The 16882-nt window shown below is 43.3% G+C and overlaps 1 protein-coding gene across 1 annotated transcript; it reads left to right on the forward strand.

The window, feature by feature from the left end:
• The first annotated feature begins 776 nt into the window (after window positions 1-776).
• LOC121852157 (transcriptional repressor NF-X1-like) lies at window positions 777-16552 on the forward strand. Its single transcript, XM_042346255.1, is given in 22 exon segments — window positions 777-845; window positions 2867-3000; window positions 3488-3583; window positions 3935-3999; window positions 4002-4151; window positions 4505-4602; window positions 5193-5220; window positions 9618-9700; window positions 10356-10464; window positions 10990-11080; window positions 11082-11107; window positions 11231-11310; window positions 11440-11683; window positions 11686-11705; window positions 12177-12250; window positions 12533-12634; window positions 13345-13386; window positions 13522-13617; window positions 15153-15219; window positions 15518-15663; window positions 16139-16234; window positions 16474-16552. Coding segments are annotated over 22 exon segments (1995 nt in total).
• The last annotated feature ends 330 nt before the right edge of the window (window positions 16553-16882 follow it).

Below are 16882 nucleotides of genomic sequence, written 5' to 3' on the forward strand. Positions count from 1 at the left end.
TGAGTCGACATCTTGTGATGGGCGTCTCCTAGACTCGTGCCGCAGGTGATGCTCGCTCAATATCGAGGCCGGCAAGCGCTATGATTTCCAAGGGAGTCGTCGGCCATGCCATCTAAACGTACGTTTAACTCCTAATCAGTATAGGTGCTGAGTCGTATTAAAAGTCTACAGGTTTCTAATGCGCGATGAAGTTAGAATTCATCTTACACACCTGCGAGCTCTCAATGGGATAGGGATTAAGTAATTTGACTTCACAATCCGTGCTGAGCACCTGATAAGCAGTCGTTTCCACAAAACTTTATAAACATGGCGTGGTCACACGAAGCCTCCTCCACCAACCCTGGAAATTCCTGCTGGTCTGTCGTCCGGCGTCTCTGGTCTTCGGCAAGCCGAGATTCTTAGTGAGGAGTGAAAGTGGCAACAGAGGAGCGCCCGAGATTTAAAAACCGGCGCTCGAGAATCATGTAAGTTATGAATACACAAACACCAGTACTTTTCATAGTAACCCTAGTGCGAAACTGGAAATCCCAATAAGACAACTCGTGTACTCTGACGGAATTCGGTGAAAGACGTACTCTTGAGCAGAGTGGTTAACCGAGTCTCGCTACACGATGCTTTCTTATGGGGCCATTCCCCCTTAAAATGTTGCCTTCTCGTAAGTTAGATTCGTTTTCCAGTGACCTCTTCAATGAAATAATCTGAAGTCCTCCGCTTCCTTCCAGGTCACAATCGATATAATTCTTAAATTTATCGAATTGCGTGCATGCCGTTTAGGGATGTTGCACAACGAGCCACCTGTCAAAGCCGTATCTTACTGGCACGTGTGCAAACATGGGAACAGCCAGGTAGGCACTGCCTGCGAATGGGCCAACATGGGTAAAGATCCGGTTAGGCCTAGAGTTGTACCGAGATCTATTATTGAAAACCTGCTATCGAGTCATGCATTAATCTGCACGTCCCCCGGTGGGTGGTCCAGTCACTACAACTGGCCTCCGAAGTAGGTTTTTGATCTTCAAGGTAGGGGTCTCGCTCATGCTAAGAAGCAACATCCACGAAAAAGGTTCCATACTTTCCCGACGCACGACCATTGAAATAGGGCCTCCCTCAACGGACTTACATAGTGTCCCGACCTTTGCGAAGGTCCCGAAAAGATCGTCGGGAATCGATTAGACACCGGAGGGGGAGGGAGCAAATAATACGTTCCAACAGCAACGTGGACGGCGAAAGTGGGGAATTACACAGCTGCACAGTGAAAACAAGGATGTGTATGCACGCTGCGTTGATTTTTGCCGTCTTGCGAATTGACCCCCACAGGGCTAACACCGCCCCGTCTTATGCTTTTCTTCCGTAGTAGGACCGCTTTAGCACAAGCAGCAGAAAGCGTGGGTGCAACCATGCTTGGGACTAATTAGATCGCAAGTCCAGTAGCTCCCCCGGTCGGCCCTCCCCGTTTGTATCGCATTTAGGGGGTCACAGTTAACCCGATTAAGAGGCTCGGTTCTTTTCAATGGCCCCATACGTGTAGCAGCATACCACGATTGCCTTGGAGTACAATCCAGACGAGACCGTCTGTAAGGGCGTTAAACACGTGCCTATAGCTTTCCTAAACAGTCAGGCCTTTTAGGGATCCTGGCCTACGGCCGATGTTTTAATTTGCTGTACGTAATCAGTTCAGGGGGGTACCTAGCCTAGGTAGGCCTTACAGCTACACGGGCTAGCGACAGTGAAGTCCACAAACGATCGCCACTAAAGGTAGTACGCATGTGCCACGGGCCAGGCGAGTGCTTCAGTAGACGTGAACGCCGGACCAAAGGTGGTTTCTTGGCTGCCGTACGCCGGATTTTTGTGACAAACTCAGGGGGCACCTGCCTCAGAGCGCAACCGTCAGGGTCTATTCGCTACCTCAGCAACCGCCTCTAAGTATAGTGACCCGTCCAACAGCACGCGTAACAGGAGGCGAACAAGCACTCACACCCGGAGGTGTACAGGATAGGTTGGAAATAATATTACATTCAGATGCCGTACCGTTGTCCGAATACGCTGGGAGTTTGCTGTGCTCGGAAAAACTCACTGATGGTCTACAATACCGGACGGCGCACTGGCTTCTTTAATTAGCCTACACTTCACTGTAATGCTCGACATGAGTGGCAGACTCCTGGAGCAAACTCCGCGATACATGCATGCTGCTTGTGGCCAAAGTTAGCCCGTAAGGGCCAACAGGAGTGTTCGACGCCCGAAAGGGTAGAAAGAAATATATCGAGGGACAGTGACGATTAGCGTGCCGGCCTTGCGACAGAAGAGGGGATGGTTCGTAAGCCTAACTACGTGCGTTGTATGAACCATATGTCGGTTATCGTAAACACCAAGTGCGTTTAATTGCCCTAATCTAATTACCCTCACACTAGTGTTATGGACGTAGATTGCGCGCACATTTTACAGATAGTCCGCACTACTCGTACCGGTTAAATTTTTCTTTGGGCACTTTGATATCTCCGCACATTTATTCTGCATTATTTGGACAGTACGCAAATAATTTTCTTACGCTTATAGATCTCCGACCGATGATGTACTAATTCCGTGATGTTAAACGAGGACAATGGCGGAGGGATAATCATCGTCAGTACTTTGAGAGACGCTGTAGGGCGAGGGAAGCTGGTATCAGATTGACCTTAAAGGGAAAGATTTCCATAAGGGAGACCATACTGATACTAAGCTCTAAAAAGAGGCATTACCGAATATTACCGGGTATAGACATAGTAGGGAGACCAGTTTATCGAGGCCAAGGCGGCGGGTGTTCCAAGGAGTCTGATGATTTCGACTCCCAGTGGCAAATGAGAGAGATAGTTGTAATCTGTGCGTCTGACAGACCCTAGGCCCCTTCCTCAACACACTAGCACTCGAGCGTGCTCCCCAAAGACTTCAGGACGCGTCTGCCATTCATTGGTTCGGTCAAGTATACGGCCTGCATTCAATGAGGCATGGTGCGGATGAGGTCGGCTGGTAATTACTTCTAGCAACGGCAGCAATTTAGGACTGGCTGTCGGTATACCCTAGTAGAATTACCACGGGCCATCGTACGGAGTTGAGGCGGGCCTTTAGGGTTTGGCGATTAAAAGAGAAAGACGCAGCAGAATACAGACACGCCTTCCTTAGCTTTACTTGCGCCGAGGATGATTATTGAAGTCCCTACATTTTAGCCAGTGGTAACACCCCAGAATGCGCCAAAGCTATCGGAGCCGTAAATAAGGGGAATCCTCGCGAGCCAAGTGCGATAACTACGGCTGCAGGAAGAGTGACTCGTGTTGTTGTGGCACACGTACGGGGCTTCTGTGAAGATAGTCCCCTCGGGCCTAATACTGTCCCGAAATGCCTCAGCTAAAAACCGTGCGCGGTTGCAAGTGACATAAGCGGCCTGCGGATAGTGTCGTCTCACCACGGAGTTAGATCCTCTAAGATGGACACGTATACCGGTGGCGTGCGATTATAGGGGCCATGGCTCATGTACAATACCACAGGGCAACGTCCTATTCAACTTACCGGACCATGACAAGTATTACGCGTCCTACCCCGCTGATGGGTCGATGTCAGTCTATAGCTCAGTAGATAAGGTAGGAGCCCGCCGCAGAGAGCTTCTGATGCAACAATCACGATACGCACGGCGTCAGCCAAACATACTTCCGGTACAATATGCTCAACAAAACGACGAACCCAAGCAGAGTCCTACACTCTTGGAAAAAGCGTATACAAATGTCGATTGTTATTTTCACATCAATGAAAGGATTTTAGAGCAGTGTTAATATGCATCATCGAAGTCAAATACAGATACAACCGTTTGTTTAATATTGGCATTGACATCTCTCTTTTTTCTACTTTTTTATAACTCATTCGCGAATACAAAACTTTACTCTCTTTTCTCCACTTTTCCACTGAACAGATCTCTGGCTTGCGGAAACCATTGCTGCCAGGAGTTGTGCCACCCAGGCGTTTGCCGGCTCTGCCCCTGCTGCCTGGGGAGGCCGGGAGCTGTCCCTGTGGACAGACATCATTGGAGAAGCTTCTCGAACTGGGCAGCCCAGAGCGCAAGAGCTGCACAGACCCCCTGCCCACTTGCACCAATGTGTGCGGGAAGCCCCTGCCGTGTGGCTCAGATGGTGAGAAGGACTAACTTTGCGCGTGTGCTTGTGCCCGTGGAGTGTTTTGTTCACAACGGTTGAATGCCCGGTCACTTTGCCCTGCCACTTTAACATAAGGGCAAACTGTTTAACAGGATGAGTGCCCATTTGAGTCACTCATGTACTTTATCAAATACAAAACTGAGTAAATTGCATGATTTTCTAAAAATGCACACCTGTTGGTGTATTAAGGAGATATACTCCCGAGGAACCCTCATTTCGTGACGCCTCTGCTTGTTTACATACAATCCACCTGGCACTTTGTTGTCATTCTTTGTGTATGGAATTGTAGTAACCTTTCATATGTGGTTGATGTTTGCTGTTGTTCACAGATCTGGTTCATACCTGCCCGGCTATATGCCACGAAGGGCCCTGTGCACCATGCACAGGTGTGTCGACCATTGTTTGTCGATGTGGATGCAAAACTAAGGTGGGCACCTGCTGTTTGTCAAAACATTTGTTTACACCTCTTTTATGAGGCCATACCTTTTTTATTGTTCATAGGAAATTATAAGAATCTTGTTCACGGTCCACATGCTCCAACATGTGGTGATGAGTTGTCATTTTGTTCTAACAAAAAGGTTTAATCAGTTTCCACAAATGCAAGTTCACAACATTAGCCCGGTTCAAACTAACTTTTATTTTAAAGTTACATTTAGGGCTGCAAGATTGTTTTCATTTTTTTCATTCGCTTGAAAATGCATTTCATGCTGCCGTTATTACGTTGAGTTCATGAGAATGATTGTAATGTGTTGCATATAACCGAAAGCAGGGAGGCAACTCTGCTGTATGGTGACTTGTTTCTTGTAGTTTTGCCAGCTTTGCACCGTATATGTCGTTGTTGTGCTAGATTAAACTCAACACATTATTTTTACAGTTATATTTCCAGTTATATGTGATCATTTAAAATGTCTAGTTTTTTACAGGAAAAGCAACAAATTCACTAAAATATTGTGTTCTATTTGCATAAATAGAAGGCAAATTGTTGTCTACGCGAGGTTAAACTATTTTTACTTGTAGGAGGTACCCTGTGTGGAGGTTCAAGAAAGTGGTAAGTGAAAGCTCATTTGATAATCTTATTGCAAAATTAACATTTGATATTTAAATACGAAAAAAACTTTGCATTATTTCTAACTTGATAATATTGTATGCTTATTTTCAATTACTTTACATAAGACTACAAAGGTCTACATCAAGTCCAGGTCACTCTTTTTCCATGTTAAATGCAATTGCGAATGGTGATATAATGTATTATTTTACTTCTGGCATGCTATGCAATCGAGGTTGTTGTATCAACCCAAGAGTATATTTTGTTAATTTTCCTCCTGCCTGGTGGCTAAATTAATAAGATAAGTTTTATACAATGCAAAAGTAAAAATTGCATGGCAGGCGTATACATATTTGATTGATGGTCTAAACAGTCCTAAAATATTTTTTTGCATGATGTAATTTATTACACATTTAAATTACGCATGATGTCTTGCGCATTAAACTACTGTTCATTAATATTACATTTACCTTTTAAAATTATTATACTCAGAGCATCGCTTTGGGCTTTGAGTTAAAATATTTTAATGTAAGTTTTAGATGGGCTTTTAATATGGATCAAAGACTTCATACAAAGGACAATGGGTAATATTTGTTCTCTTAATACAAGACGGCCTTCTATAATTTGCTTTACTGTGGGTGTGCTGATGTTTGTAAATGAAAATGTTTGCTCATTAAGCTTAAAATACAAACACACTTGTATCATGGTGTCAAATAAATATGCAAAGGATACTAATGTAAACACATTGCACATTTTAAAATGTATAAGTTCTTGTAAGTTTTTAAACATAAGCATAAATCCCCTTTTCCAATTTAATTGCCTTCACAGTTGAGCTGGTTGCTTAAATTACTGTGCATGTATTAATCATCGAGGGCAATGCCACGGTCATCAGGGACAAAACCGTGTACAATAACAAAATTCAGGACCTACTTAATGATGGTAGTTATATAACAATTAAAAGAGATCCCATCAACAGCCTCGTTACAAAAACGAAGAGTATCATCACTGATTCAGCTTCATTAATTGAACAGACCAAACGGTTTTCCTTAAAACCTTCTGCTGCTAGACCACCCAGATGATATGGCTTACCAAAAATCCATAAAGAAGGTACACCCCTTCGTCCCATCGTCTCCACCATTGGCTCACCCACCTACAAACTGGCCCGATATCTGTCTGAGACCTTGCAGCCATTCACTGGTAAGACCACCTCTTCTGTACTTAACTCAGCTCACCTGGTATCATCAATTAAAGACATCTCACTGTCCCCAGGTGATTTGCTCGTTAGTTTCATGTAGTTTCTTTGTTCACCAAAGTTCCTGTGCCGATACCATTGCAATAATTGAAGATTTGGTCCAACAAGGACTGAATGCTGATGTACCAGCCCTGGTGAGACACTGCCTCACCAATACATTCACCTGGAATGGAACATTCTACAAACAAACTGAAGGCACCCCAATGGGTTCTCCCTTATCTCGGTTGTAGCCAATATTTTCATGGAAAAATTTGAGACGGATGCCATCCAGGCATCCACTCTATGCCCGTCCTTGTGGAAGAGGTACGTGGATGACACGTTTGTCATCTGGCCACATGGCCGACCAGCTCTGAACCAATTCCTCAACACATCAATTCCATACACCCATCCATCAAATTCACCATGGAGGTAGAAAAGGATGGCATGCTACCTTTCTTGGATGTCCTAATCAAAAAGAGACCAGATGGCTCAATGAGCCATTCTGTCTACAGGAAAGTAACCCATACTGACGCCTACCTAAAACCTGATTCCCACCACCATCCATCCCAGAAGAATTCCCTCATCAAAACGCTACACCATAGAGCTCAATGTATCTCCGACCATGAACACCTAACCAGTGAACTCAAACACGTACACCAAGCTCTCAAGGCGAATGGATATTCTGACTACACAATCCGCAAAGCCATCACCCCAACCGTGAGGAAGGAGCCATCTGAGGATCCAATCAAAACCATCACCTTGCCATACATAGCAGGGGTAACCAAAAATATTTCCAAAATCATGAACAAACACAAGATCCAGGTCCGATTTAACACAGTACATAAAATTGTGATCTGATCCCATCTGTGAAGGACAAGATTCCTGACATGCAATATCCCGCGTCTACAAACTAAGCTGTATCTGCGGCAGCAGTTACATTGGGGAAACTAAGCGACATGTCTCGGACCGTGTTCGTGAGCATAAGATAGATTTGAAATATGGTAGGACCAATACTTCTGCCGTGGCTGATCATTATTTTAATGCAGCTGGCTCACACGAAATTATTTCTCTAAGACGATGGTACTTTGCAAGCCTAATGGCTATCAACAAAGATTGTTCATGAAGCCATCCATATATAGAGACAGAGACACAATTTAAACCGAGAGGATGGTTATAAACTCGGCAATCATTGGAAAGATGTCTCAACCACTTTGGGTCATGACTTGATTTGTCTTTTCTTGTCAACCTCCACCGTCAGCAGTGTGGGTGTGTGGAGCGAGGTGCAATGATTGTCTGGCGGCCCTTTGATTAGTGTAGTTGCTTGTCCTCTCCTACATTAACATTAGCTGCCCCGCCCATGCTGCTGACACACTTTATAAACAGTTTGCCTTTAGAGGCTAACCCCCTTTTCCTGATGATGACCGCTGGTGTTGCGATCGAAACGTCGTGGTTTGATTTTATTTTTATTACTGAAAGAACCAATAATAAGTCTACGTTATAGACTGCCAGTACGCTCACTCAGGTCAATAACCAGGCTACAGTCTACATCAGTGGTTTTTGTTTTTTATTATTTGTAGTCACTTTATTTTTTTTTTCTACGTGACTTTACCAAAGGAACCAAAGGATATGAATTCCTGCAGTCACGAAAGTTTTAAGTCAAAATTTATAGGTTAATTATTATTGATTATTATTAATGTTAATATGAAATTTAAACCGAAAGACCTAACGAGTAATTTTAAACCAATGATAATTTAATTAATTATCAGTTATCATTCACCAAAAAGACATAATATGTATCACAGAGCAGAAGGAGTCATATATGGACAGTGACATCTGTTAATGGAGATGAAGCACAATGTAAACTTACACTTTGAAGGAAATAGTGTATACACTTTGATGAGTAACCAAAAACATTGCTTGCTGTAATAATATTCTTTGGCAATGTTCATTGTCTGAACGCATGCCTTCAACTCTGGTTTCCTGCCACAAGCACATATGGGACAGACTGCTGCATAGAGGGCAGCCACCACATTCTTGAGTGGCATTGTAGCTTTTATTGAATGTCCCAGAAATGGGTAGGCAATATCCACGGAGATGGTGATATCTAATCTCAAGAAGACGACATACAGGATGACGAGTGTGATGATAACTCTAGCAGAATGTACCTCATTTGTGATGGGTTTAATCAGATGAGACAGTCCTCTCTCACCTGCTGCCTGTGCCTGCATAATATGCGCAGGATCGCTGCATTCACCACAACCATGAAACGATTGTGAAGACATCCTTCAAGAATATGAAGATTTTACCATGAACAAGCCTAAAAGTCTTGTTTGGAAACTTGTAGAAGCAGGACCCTAAACTAGACTTGTTTTTATCCAAAGTTACATTTGTGAGTTGTGACGTAGAAAATGGAATGAAGAAGCTCAAGGCCAACTGGGAAGGTAGCCAAGACAATGGCGTTAAACATGTGAACCAATTGCTGTTTTTGTAGCGCATTTTTAACGAGCTGTGTAGCAGTGAAATAATCTGAGCCCGAATGTGAACCACACACTCAAGGACCGAGTTGAGGCTACAAAGAACAAGCACATTCGGACAAAGAGGCTGTGGTTTTTACTGATGTCGGCTACAAAATGTGCTTGTTCTTTGTAGCCTCAACTCAGTCCTTGAGTGTGTGCTTCACATTTGGGCTCAGATTATTTCACTGCACTACAAAAGCAAGCAATTGGTTCACATGTTTAACGCCATTGTCTTGGCTACCTTCCCAGTTGGCCTTGAGCTTCTTCATTAAATTTTCTACGTCACAACTCACAAATGTAACTTGGATAAAAACAAGTATAGTTTAGGGTCCTGCTTCTACAAGTTTCCAAACAAGACTTTTAGGCTTATTCATGGTAAAATCTTCATATTCTTGAAGGACGTCTCCACAATCGTTTTGTTGGTTGTGGTGAACGCACAAGCAATCATCATCAGGTGATGATAATTGCTTGTGTTGCAGTCGAAACGTCGTGAGAATTTTATTGTTTATATTTTTATGTTTTATTATTTTATTGTTTACCTTCTACGTGACTTTACCGAAAGAACGAAGAATATGAATCCCTGCAGTCATGAAAGCTTTAAATCAAAATTTATTAAGAAGCTGCATGTGACTTGATGACTTGTTTTGCAGAAGGGCTGAGCTTCATTTGCGACAGGCGGTGCAACAAGAAGAGAAAGTGTGGCCGACACAAGTGCAACCAAGTGTGCTGCGTGGTAAGCAATCCCTTCAGCTCAGACGTCGGTGACACCAGAGGCTCAGTGCAATCACTGTCATGCATAAAATCTGTTGAAAGGGTCCGTTGGTGTGTATGTATTTGTCAAGTGAAATTCAACATTTAAGTAAATTATATGAAATAAATTGCATCAGGAAATGGTTATAAATATGTTATTCTTCAATTAGAGAAATTTAAGCTTGAAGAACCTGATGAGCTATAAAGCACTTTATCACAGGTGTCAGCCCAAGTTGTATCGGCAATGGCGGAAAATTACAGAGGAACTCTTATAGGTAGATAAATTAAGCAATCGTACATAAACTCAAACTAAAACAATATTGCATGGAAAAACATAACAGTAATAGTTAAAAATGATACAAAGAAAGATCCATTTTACATTTCAATTGAAGTTCTACAGTTCTTAGAGCATAGTTACAAGTCACTTTTGCAAATGTCGCTGTAGTTGGTAATTGACTTTCAAGTAAGTATCAATGCAGGAATTTCACTTGTTTCATATCCTAAAACGTGAAGTTTATTCCTGGCCGAGTCTTATGGACTTGAACACCCATGGAGGCATGGGGCTGCAGTGATGTAATTTTAAGCAAGTCCGTCCCTCAAGCCCCTGTTCCCTTTGCCCCCCCCCCCATTCCCAGCAGGATCCCGAGCACGCGTGTCCTCTGATATGTGGTCGCACGCTGTCGTGCAAGCTGCACAAGTGCGAGGAGCCCTGCCATCGCAGCGACTGCCAGTCGTGCTGGCAGACAAGTGCGTGTCTCCATGCATCATACAGCAGTGAACATATAAGCAGTTTTCAGATTGGTTGTTGCAAGTCAGTGCCTCGATAGCGTAACATGTTATTCCATTGCCTCCTCTGCTTTACTGAGTGTTCTTATCATGTAAACTATAATGCAAAGTGGCCACCAACGAAGATATCTTGATGCTCTTCAATACTGGTGGTCCTTGTGTGCTTTATCATTGTCAACCTCATTCTTATTGTGTTGTAGTGTGTAATTTACAGTGCAGGTTTCTCTTACCTATGTTTTGCTTGGTTTACCACCCGTGTCACTTGAAGTTTTTTTTCCTGCTCTTTATTATGAATATAAAGTTGGTGAAGCCAACAACTTTTTTATTCCACTACATTAAGTGTGTATGTAGAACTTATTTCGCAGCGTACGTAGCCAACCATGAGAATCAGAGTTGCGGGCAAGGATAACAAACTAAACACAAAGTGTAATGTGTTGAAAATTGCAACATTTTTTCAGCAGAATATGTACTTATTGTGCTTTGCAGGCTTTGAGGAGCTGATGTGTTACTGCGGAGCTGAGGTGTTATTCCCCCCAGTGTCATGCGGCACAAAACCACCGAGTGCAAGCAGCCTTGCTCCGCCAGCATGATTGTGATCATCCAGGTGAGTCTACAGTTCTGCTCACTGAGGCACTGCTTGCTCTGAGTAAAATCTATTTACCCATTACAGGTGGTGGCAGTCTTTTAACTACAAGGCGTTGTAGCTGTGATTTATTTTTCTTTTCAGTGTACCACACATGCCACAGTGATGACAAGTGTCCTCCGTGCACATACCTGGTCGAGAGGTGGTGTCTTGGCAAGCATGAGGTTTGTTGCCATGTTTCTTGAGCCTCCCTTTAATGATCAATTTAAACTAATGGCAGCACTGTATTTTACGCAACCAAGTAACAAATGGAGTGATGCTTTTTTTGTTTTGTTTCCTGTTTGACACTGCAGCTACGTCGTAATATCCCATGCTACCTGCGGGAGATTTCATGTGGCTTGCCCTGCCAGAAGACTTTACCGTGCGGACAACACAAGTGTGCCAAGGCCTGCCACCGTGGAGAGTGTGTGCCCAGAGCCCTGGCAGAGCCGGATGGAGAGCCTTCTGCCGTGTTGGGGTGCGGTCAGCCCTGCACGATCCCTCGGTCAGGCTGTGCCCACCCTTGTGGCTCCGTATGCCACCCTGGGCTGCCGTGCCCAGGACCTCGTGCAAAGCCGAGGTACAGTGTGCCCACTTGAATTTACTGGCGCAAATGCTGAAGTAATAGATTATAATGTCGAACTCATTACACACAAAGTGCTTGCCAAAATTGTACCACAATACCTTGCTGATTTCGTAAAGGAGCATAAACCATCACGCAAACTCGGTCATCCTTGCAGCGGCTTTTGGCTAGCCATTAAACAAAGACGGTCACTGCATCGCACGCTTTCAAATGCGCTTCTGCGGCCGTCTAATACTCTTCCAATAGTAGGAAGCCACTGGAGCTATGCACTGTCAAATCGAAATTGATAACTAATTTCTTTACAATTACTTTTTGTGTTTAGTTTCTTGTCCTTCCCCCGCACCACCGATTAGCACAGCTGGCTACGCATGGCGCGAAAGAAATTCAACATGATACGTACATACATACAAGATGCCTGTGCAAGGTCGCTGCTGCAGCGAGCTGATGTGCGTGTCTGCCTTCCTGCAGGTGACACTGCTATGCAGCTGCAGTCACAGGAAGGAGAAGCTTCCCTGCTCACAGTCCTCCTCCTCCTACCAGCGGTGAGGCTCTCCACCCAGCTGGGGCTTGATATTTCTCTTTCAAATCGGTAACGCTCATAAAAAACAATCCCTAGTCAATCTGAACGAGCATTATTAGATCATATTTTTGGAATTTTACATGTCTCATCATGTATTCTGTGATTTGATTGTAAGAACTGTTAAACAAATGAATGTGGAGTATGCTTCAAGGTGTTTTTATTCATTTTCATAAACCTGTTGATGAACCTTTTGTGACATGGTACGATGTGCAACTTGTGGTTGCGGGTGTTTCTACCTTCGCAGAATTGCTACAATAGCATTGGTGAGCAAGCTCTCGGACATGCAGATGGGAGAGTGCACGGAGCTCGCCAAATTGGTGACTGAGAAGGAGGCGCAGCAGTCCAGGTGCACACGCGCGTTTTGTTGATCACACTTTTAAAGACTTAAAGAAAGAGTGCACCGCAGTAGAATCCCTACAACTCTCATCTCACTACCAGATGTGCACATCAACAACAGGATATTATGTCACGTGGCCCTCCCTCACTTGATTTAATTGCAAGTGTCTGGAAATAGAAGGACTCCCATACTTAGTGCTACCCCTCCCCCTGCCTACCCCTCTTCCTGCCTACCCTTCCCCTGCAAACCCCCACCAACTCCTTTCCTAATTCTAAACTGGGCCTCATAAAAGCTCACCAGCAGTACTTGGTCAAATAAGTCAAAGTTAACATTGCGTGTGTGTATCTCGTTTAAAGAAAAACAACCCAATTGTGATTCCTTCCATTAAATGAACACATTCTTCATGTTTTAGTTACATATGTATTTTAAAGTGACAAGTGGTTTATAATTGTTAGTTTCAAGTTGTGCTGTATGCCACTGCATACCTAGAAAACAACGCCAAGTTTTTGTGGAAGTTTGATGCAAAATTCCAAGAGGCATCTTATTCAATTCACTGGTATGTCATGGTATGCAAGGTGTATAACAGTGTTGTAGTTACGCTTTCGAGAAAAAAAAAATCTCCTTTTAAATGTTTACCACAAGTATGGTGTTGTAAAATATCGTAACATTGTTTGTAACATATTTGTTTTCTTGCAGTGATTTTTTTTGTTTTTTGACAGACTGGAATGTACAGAAGAGTGTGCTGTGTTGGAGAGAAACAGGTGAAATACATTATTATTTGCGCATTATATCCTACACATAACCCATGGAAAAATAGTTGTGTAATCGTTTCGTTACGTGCATTGGTGGTTCATTTTCGAACATATGTCATGGCTCTTCATTGTTCTGTTTTCCAGACGGCTGGCAGAGGCCCTGAACATTGATCCATCCACCAACCCCTTCAACAAAGCAGTTGCCATGAAATACTCTGACTTCTTGAAGGAAGAGGCCAGGTACTATGTTTATTAATAGTACCAGTGTGCTTTCCTTCCCTGCAGGAGTAATAATCGCTCATTATATTCTTATAGAAATGTATAAAAGTATCTATACGTTTTATAAATCATGTAAGGCTGGCTGAACAAAGTGCACAAAGCATGAAAGGTTGCATTGAAATATTTACGTTTTAAATTACTTTGACACACTTGGACTAAGCATTTAATAACGAGTTGGCCGACAGCCACATCTGCGGCCATTACATTTTTGCTCCCTGCTAGACATGTTATTCCATGCTTTAATTTCCTTAAATAATCAAAGGAAGTTCATGGTTGATGCACTTCTCTATTTGAAGATTTGGGTTTATTTTTCCCTACCTCCCTCTTGAGACTTCGTCCATCTATCTTGAGGCCCCACCCCCTCTTTTTGAGGTCCCGCCCCTTCCTCCAGACACGGACTTGATGTCCTGGCGCTCCAGGATACTCGCGTCTTGGGATGCCCTACATGCCAGTGTCTACCACATCCATGGATCACAAATCTAAAATAAAAAATCTCTTCAGTGTGCGACAGTGGTCATCCAGAAGATACTGTACAACATCATTGGAACCTCCTTTGCCAGTAACAAAATATGATAATTGTTTTTTTACCCTTTTATCTGGCAACAAAACTGACACCTCTTTTTTTACAAGGAGTCATGTTTACATTGACCACAATACCTGCGGTCGGAATGCAAACAAAAAACACAACTCTGATAATGTTGCACTGTCCTTGAAAATGATTGGTCCACACCTGAGACAGCTTTTCTTAGAGCCTCGTCTCACATGGTGTTGGACCAGATGACGCCAAAAGGCGCCTTTTGGTGTCTTAGAGCCTAGTCTCACACCATGTGAGACTAGGCTCTAAGAAAAGCTGTCTCAGGTGTGGACCAATCAATTTCAAGGACAGTGCATACATTATCAGAGTTGTGTTTTTTGTTTGCATTCCGACCGCAGGTATTGTGGTCAATGTAAGCATGACTCCTTGTAAAAAAAGGTGTCAGTTTTGTTGCCAGATAAAAGGGTTAAAAAACAATTCTCACTGTACAACATCTTACGATGCAATGCCTGAACCACAAATTTGAAGAAGACATCACAGTGATACACTCCGCTGCTCCTGATGCGGTTGTTTGGCACAACCACCTGAATGTTAAATTGTAGTTGTTGCTCTGCATTTACATCAGCCATGCGAAATAATAATTTTGGACGTGTTTTTAAATACGGTGCCACTTTTTTTCTGCGAGGCTTGGCAACTGTGGATAAAGAAAGTTGATTTTAGTGATGCAACGCGAGTGGGTAGTAATGGGGGCCTGGGGAAGGGGAGGAAAAGTAGTAGGTAGTGGTGGGGCGGCTTCATGATAAAACCAACATTTCTCTGACAGCAGTGCAATAATAATGGCAGTTAGAAAATGAACTCACGTGACGGTTTAACCAAAGATACGATGGACTGATAACAGTGACCCACATTCTCATATTTCCTTCTCATGTATTGGCTGTAAAAGCGATGTTATGCGTTACAGGAAAGATTTGAAGTTTGTGCACGGAGTAGAAGACGAAATACGCAATCTGGTAGAAGCCACGAACAAGGTGGGTGGGAAGAACGGCTTCATTCGCTTTCATTTTCAACTGCAGACGTTAAAGAATAACTGTTATCTTTCTTTTCGTCAAATTAAGCTAGTGTATTATACATTTTCAAAACGACAAAACTGAATCCAATAAATTACTTTCACATGTTAAATCATTGTCAACACATAACATGATTTTTACGGGTGTATATTTTATAGTGCGACCTGAATAACCTTGTTATTGAGGCCCTGGAGGAAACGAACAGTCACCTGCCGGGCCCCCTGGTGTTTTAAGTGCCTCTGGTTGCTTTTGTGCACAGGGCAAACACGCACGTCGCAGCCACTGCTTTCCGCCCATGAACCGTGACCACCGGCGCGTGATTCACGAGCTGGCCGAGAGCTACGCGCTTGAGAGTCTGAGCTACGACAATGAGCCCAAGCGCAACGTTGTCGTCACGGCCATCAGGTCTGCTGCCCTTGCTCTTACCATTCATTCCCTGTACGATGGCTGGGCTTTTTTTCACATGCCAACAACACTCGAGGCTCCCCCATGTTCTGTGCTCTCCACACCTCCGCTTTCCAGTTGTTTTGATCTCTTGTCGCGTCTCTGTTAAGTTTACATTGCCCGCATAAGATGCGGAGAAAAACTCATCCCAAGGATGGGTAAAATAGGACTATTTGGTCATTTTGAATATTTGGTCATTTATATGGAGCTTGCACACACAATTTCTGTCTGTGTCAACTATCAGTTTACCTTCATCACTGTGATTTACCATAACTCGGTTAATCCTCATAACTGTCAGTTGGTGCTCATTTCAAATGCTTTCCACCTTTGGCGACCTGCCACATCTCTCATTGAGAGTCCCTTCCAACTCCTCACATTTTTCCTCCGCTTTTTCCCTTAAAACATTTGATGCAATTGAAATTATTTTTTTTTGTAGGGGGAAGTCGTGCAACCCAAGCCCACCCCTGTGCGCCCTGATAGAGAGGGAGCTGGGACCCAAGCCTCCTCCCCCGATACCACACCACGCAAATCGGTGAGTGTACACAGAAAACTCTTAACACCTTACTGGGTTTATGTATGTGCGTGTAATTTACTTCAAAATCTTTCTAGGTCCAGGCTTTTGCCTTATTGCATAATCACTTAAAATGCGTGTGCATTGGTGTAATACTTGATTTGCTTGAATGTGGCCAAATGCTTGCTATGTAGAGCATTCGGCCCGAGTAATTTAGACTGCCGAGTCATAACTGGCCCTCTCTGGTTGTGTGCCCTTAGCCTTGACAAGCCGGCGTCGGATGTCCCAGCAGTGGCGAAAGATGAACCTACCATCGACTACTTCGACATGCAAGAATGAGTCGTGAAATCCCACCGTCTTCTCGGTTTTTGAAGCCGTCGTATATTTCTTTTGTGTACATCAATCTTGGACGTCATATTTGGTAGAGCAAACTCTCCTTGATGAGTGCATACACAACGTAACTTTTTAAATTGATAAAACGTTACATGTCACCACAATTTGTTCTCATTGAAAATACTTCAGATTTTAGACTGGTTTAAATAATCAAAACTACAAATGGGAGTAAATGATAATTTAAAATATTCTAATTAATGTTGCATAAGCATACTTTTGAATTTAATTGATGGGTGGTTGTATGTAATGAGAATAATTTCAAAGTCAGCGTTTACA

The sequence above is a fragment of the Callorhinchus milii genome, unplaced genomic scaffold (assembly GCF_018977255.1).
Source record: "Callorhinchus milii isolate IMCB2004 unplaced genomic scaffold, IMCB_Cmil_1.0 Scaffold494, whole genome shotgun sequence".
In the NCBI taxonomy this organism is placed as follows: domain Eukaryota; kingdom Metazoa; phylum Chordata; class Chondrichthyes; order Chimaeriformes; family Callorhinchidae; genus Callorhinchus; species Callorhinchus milii.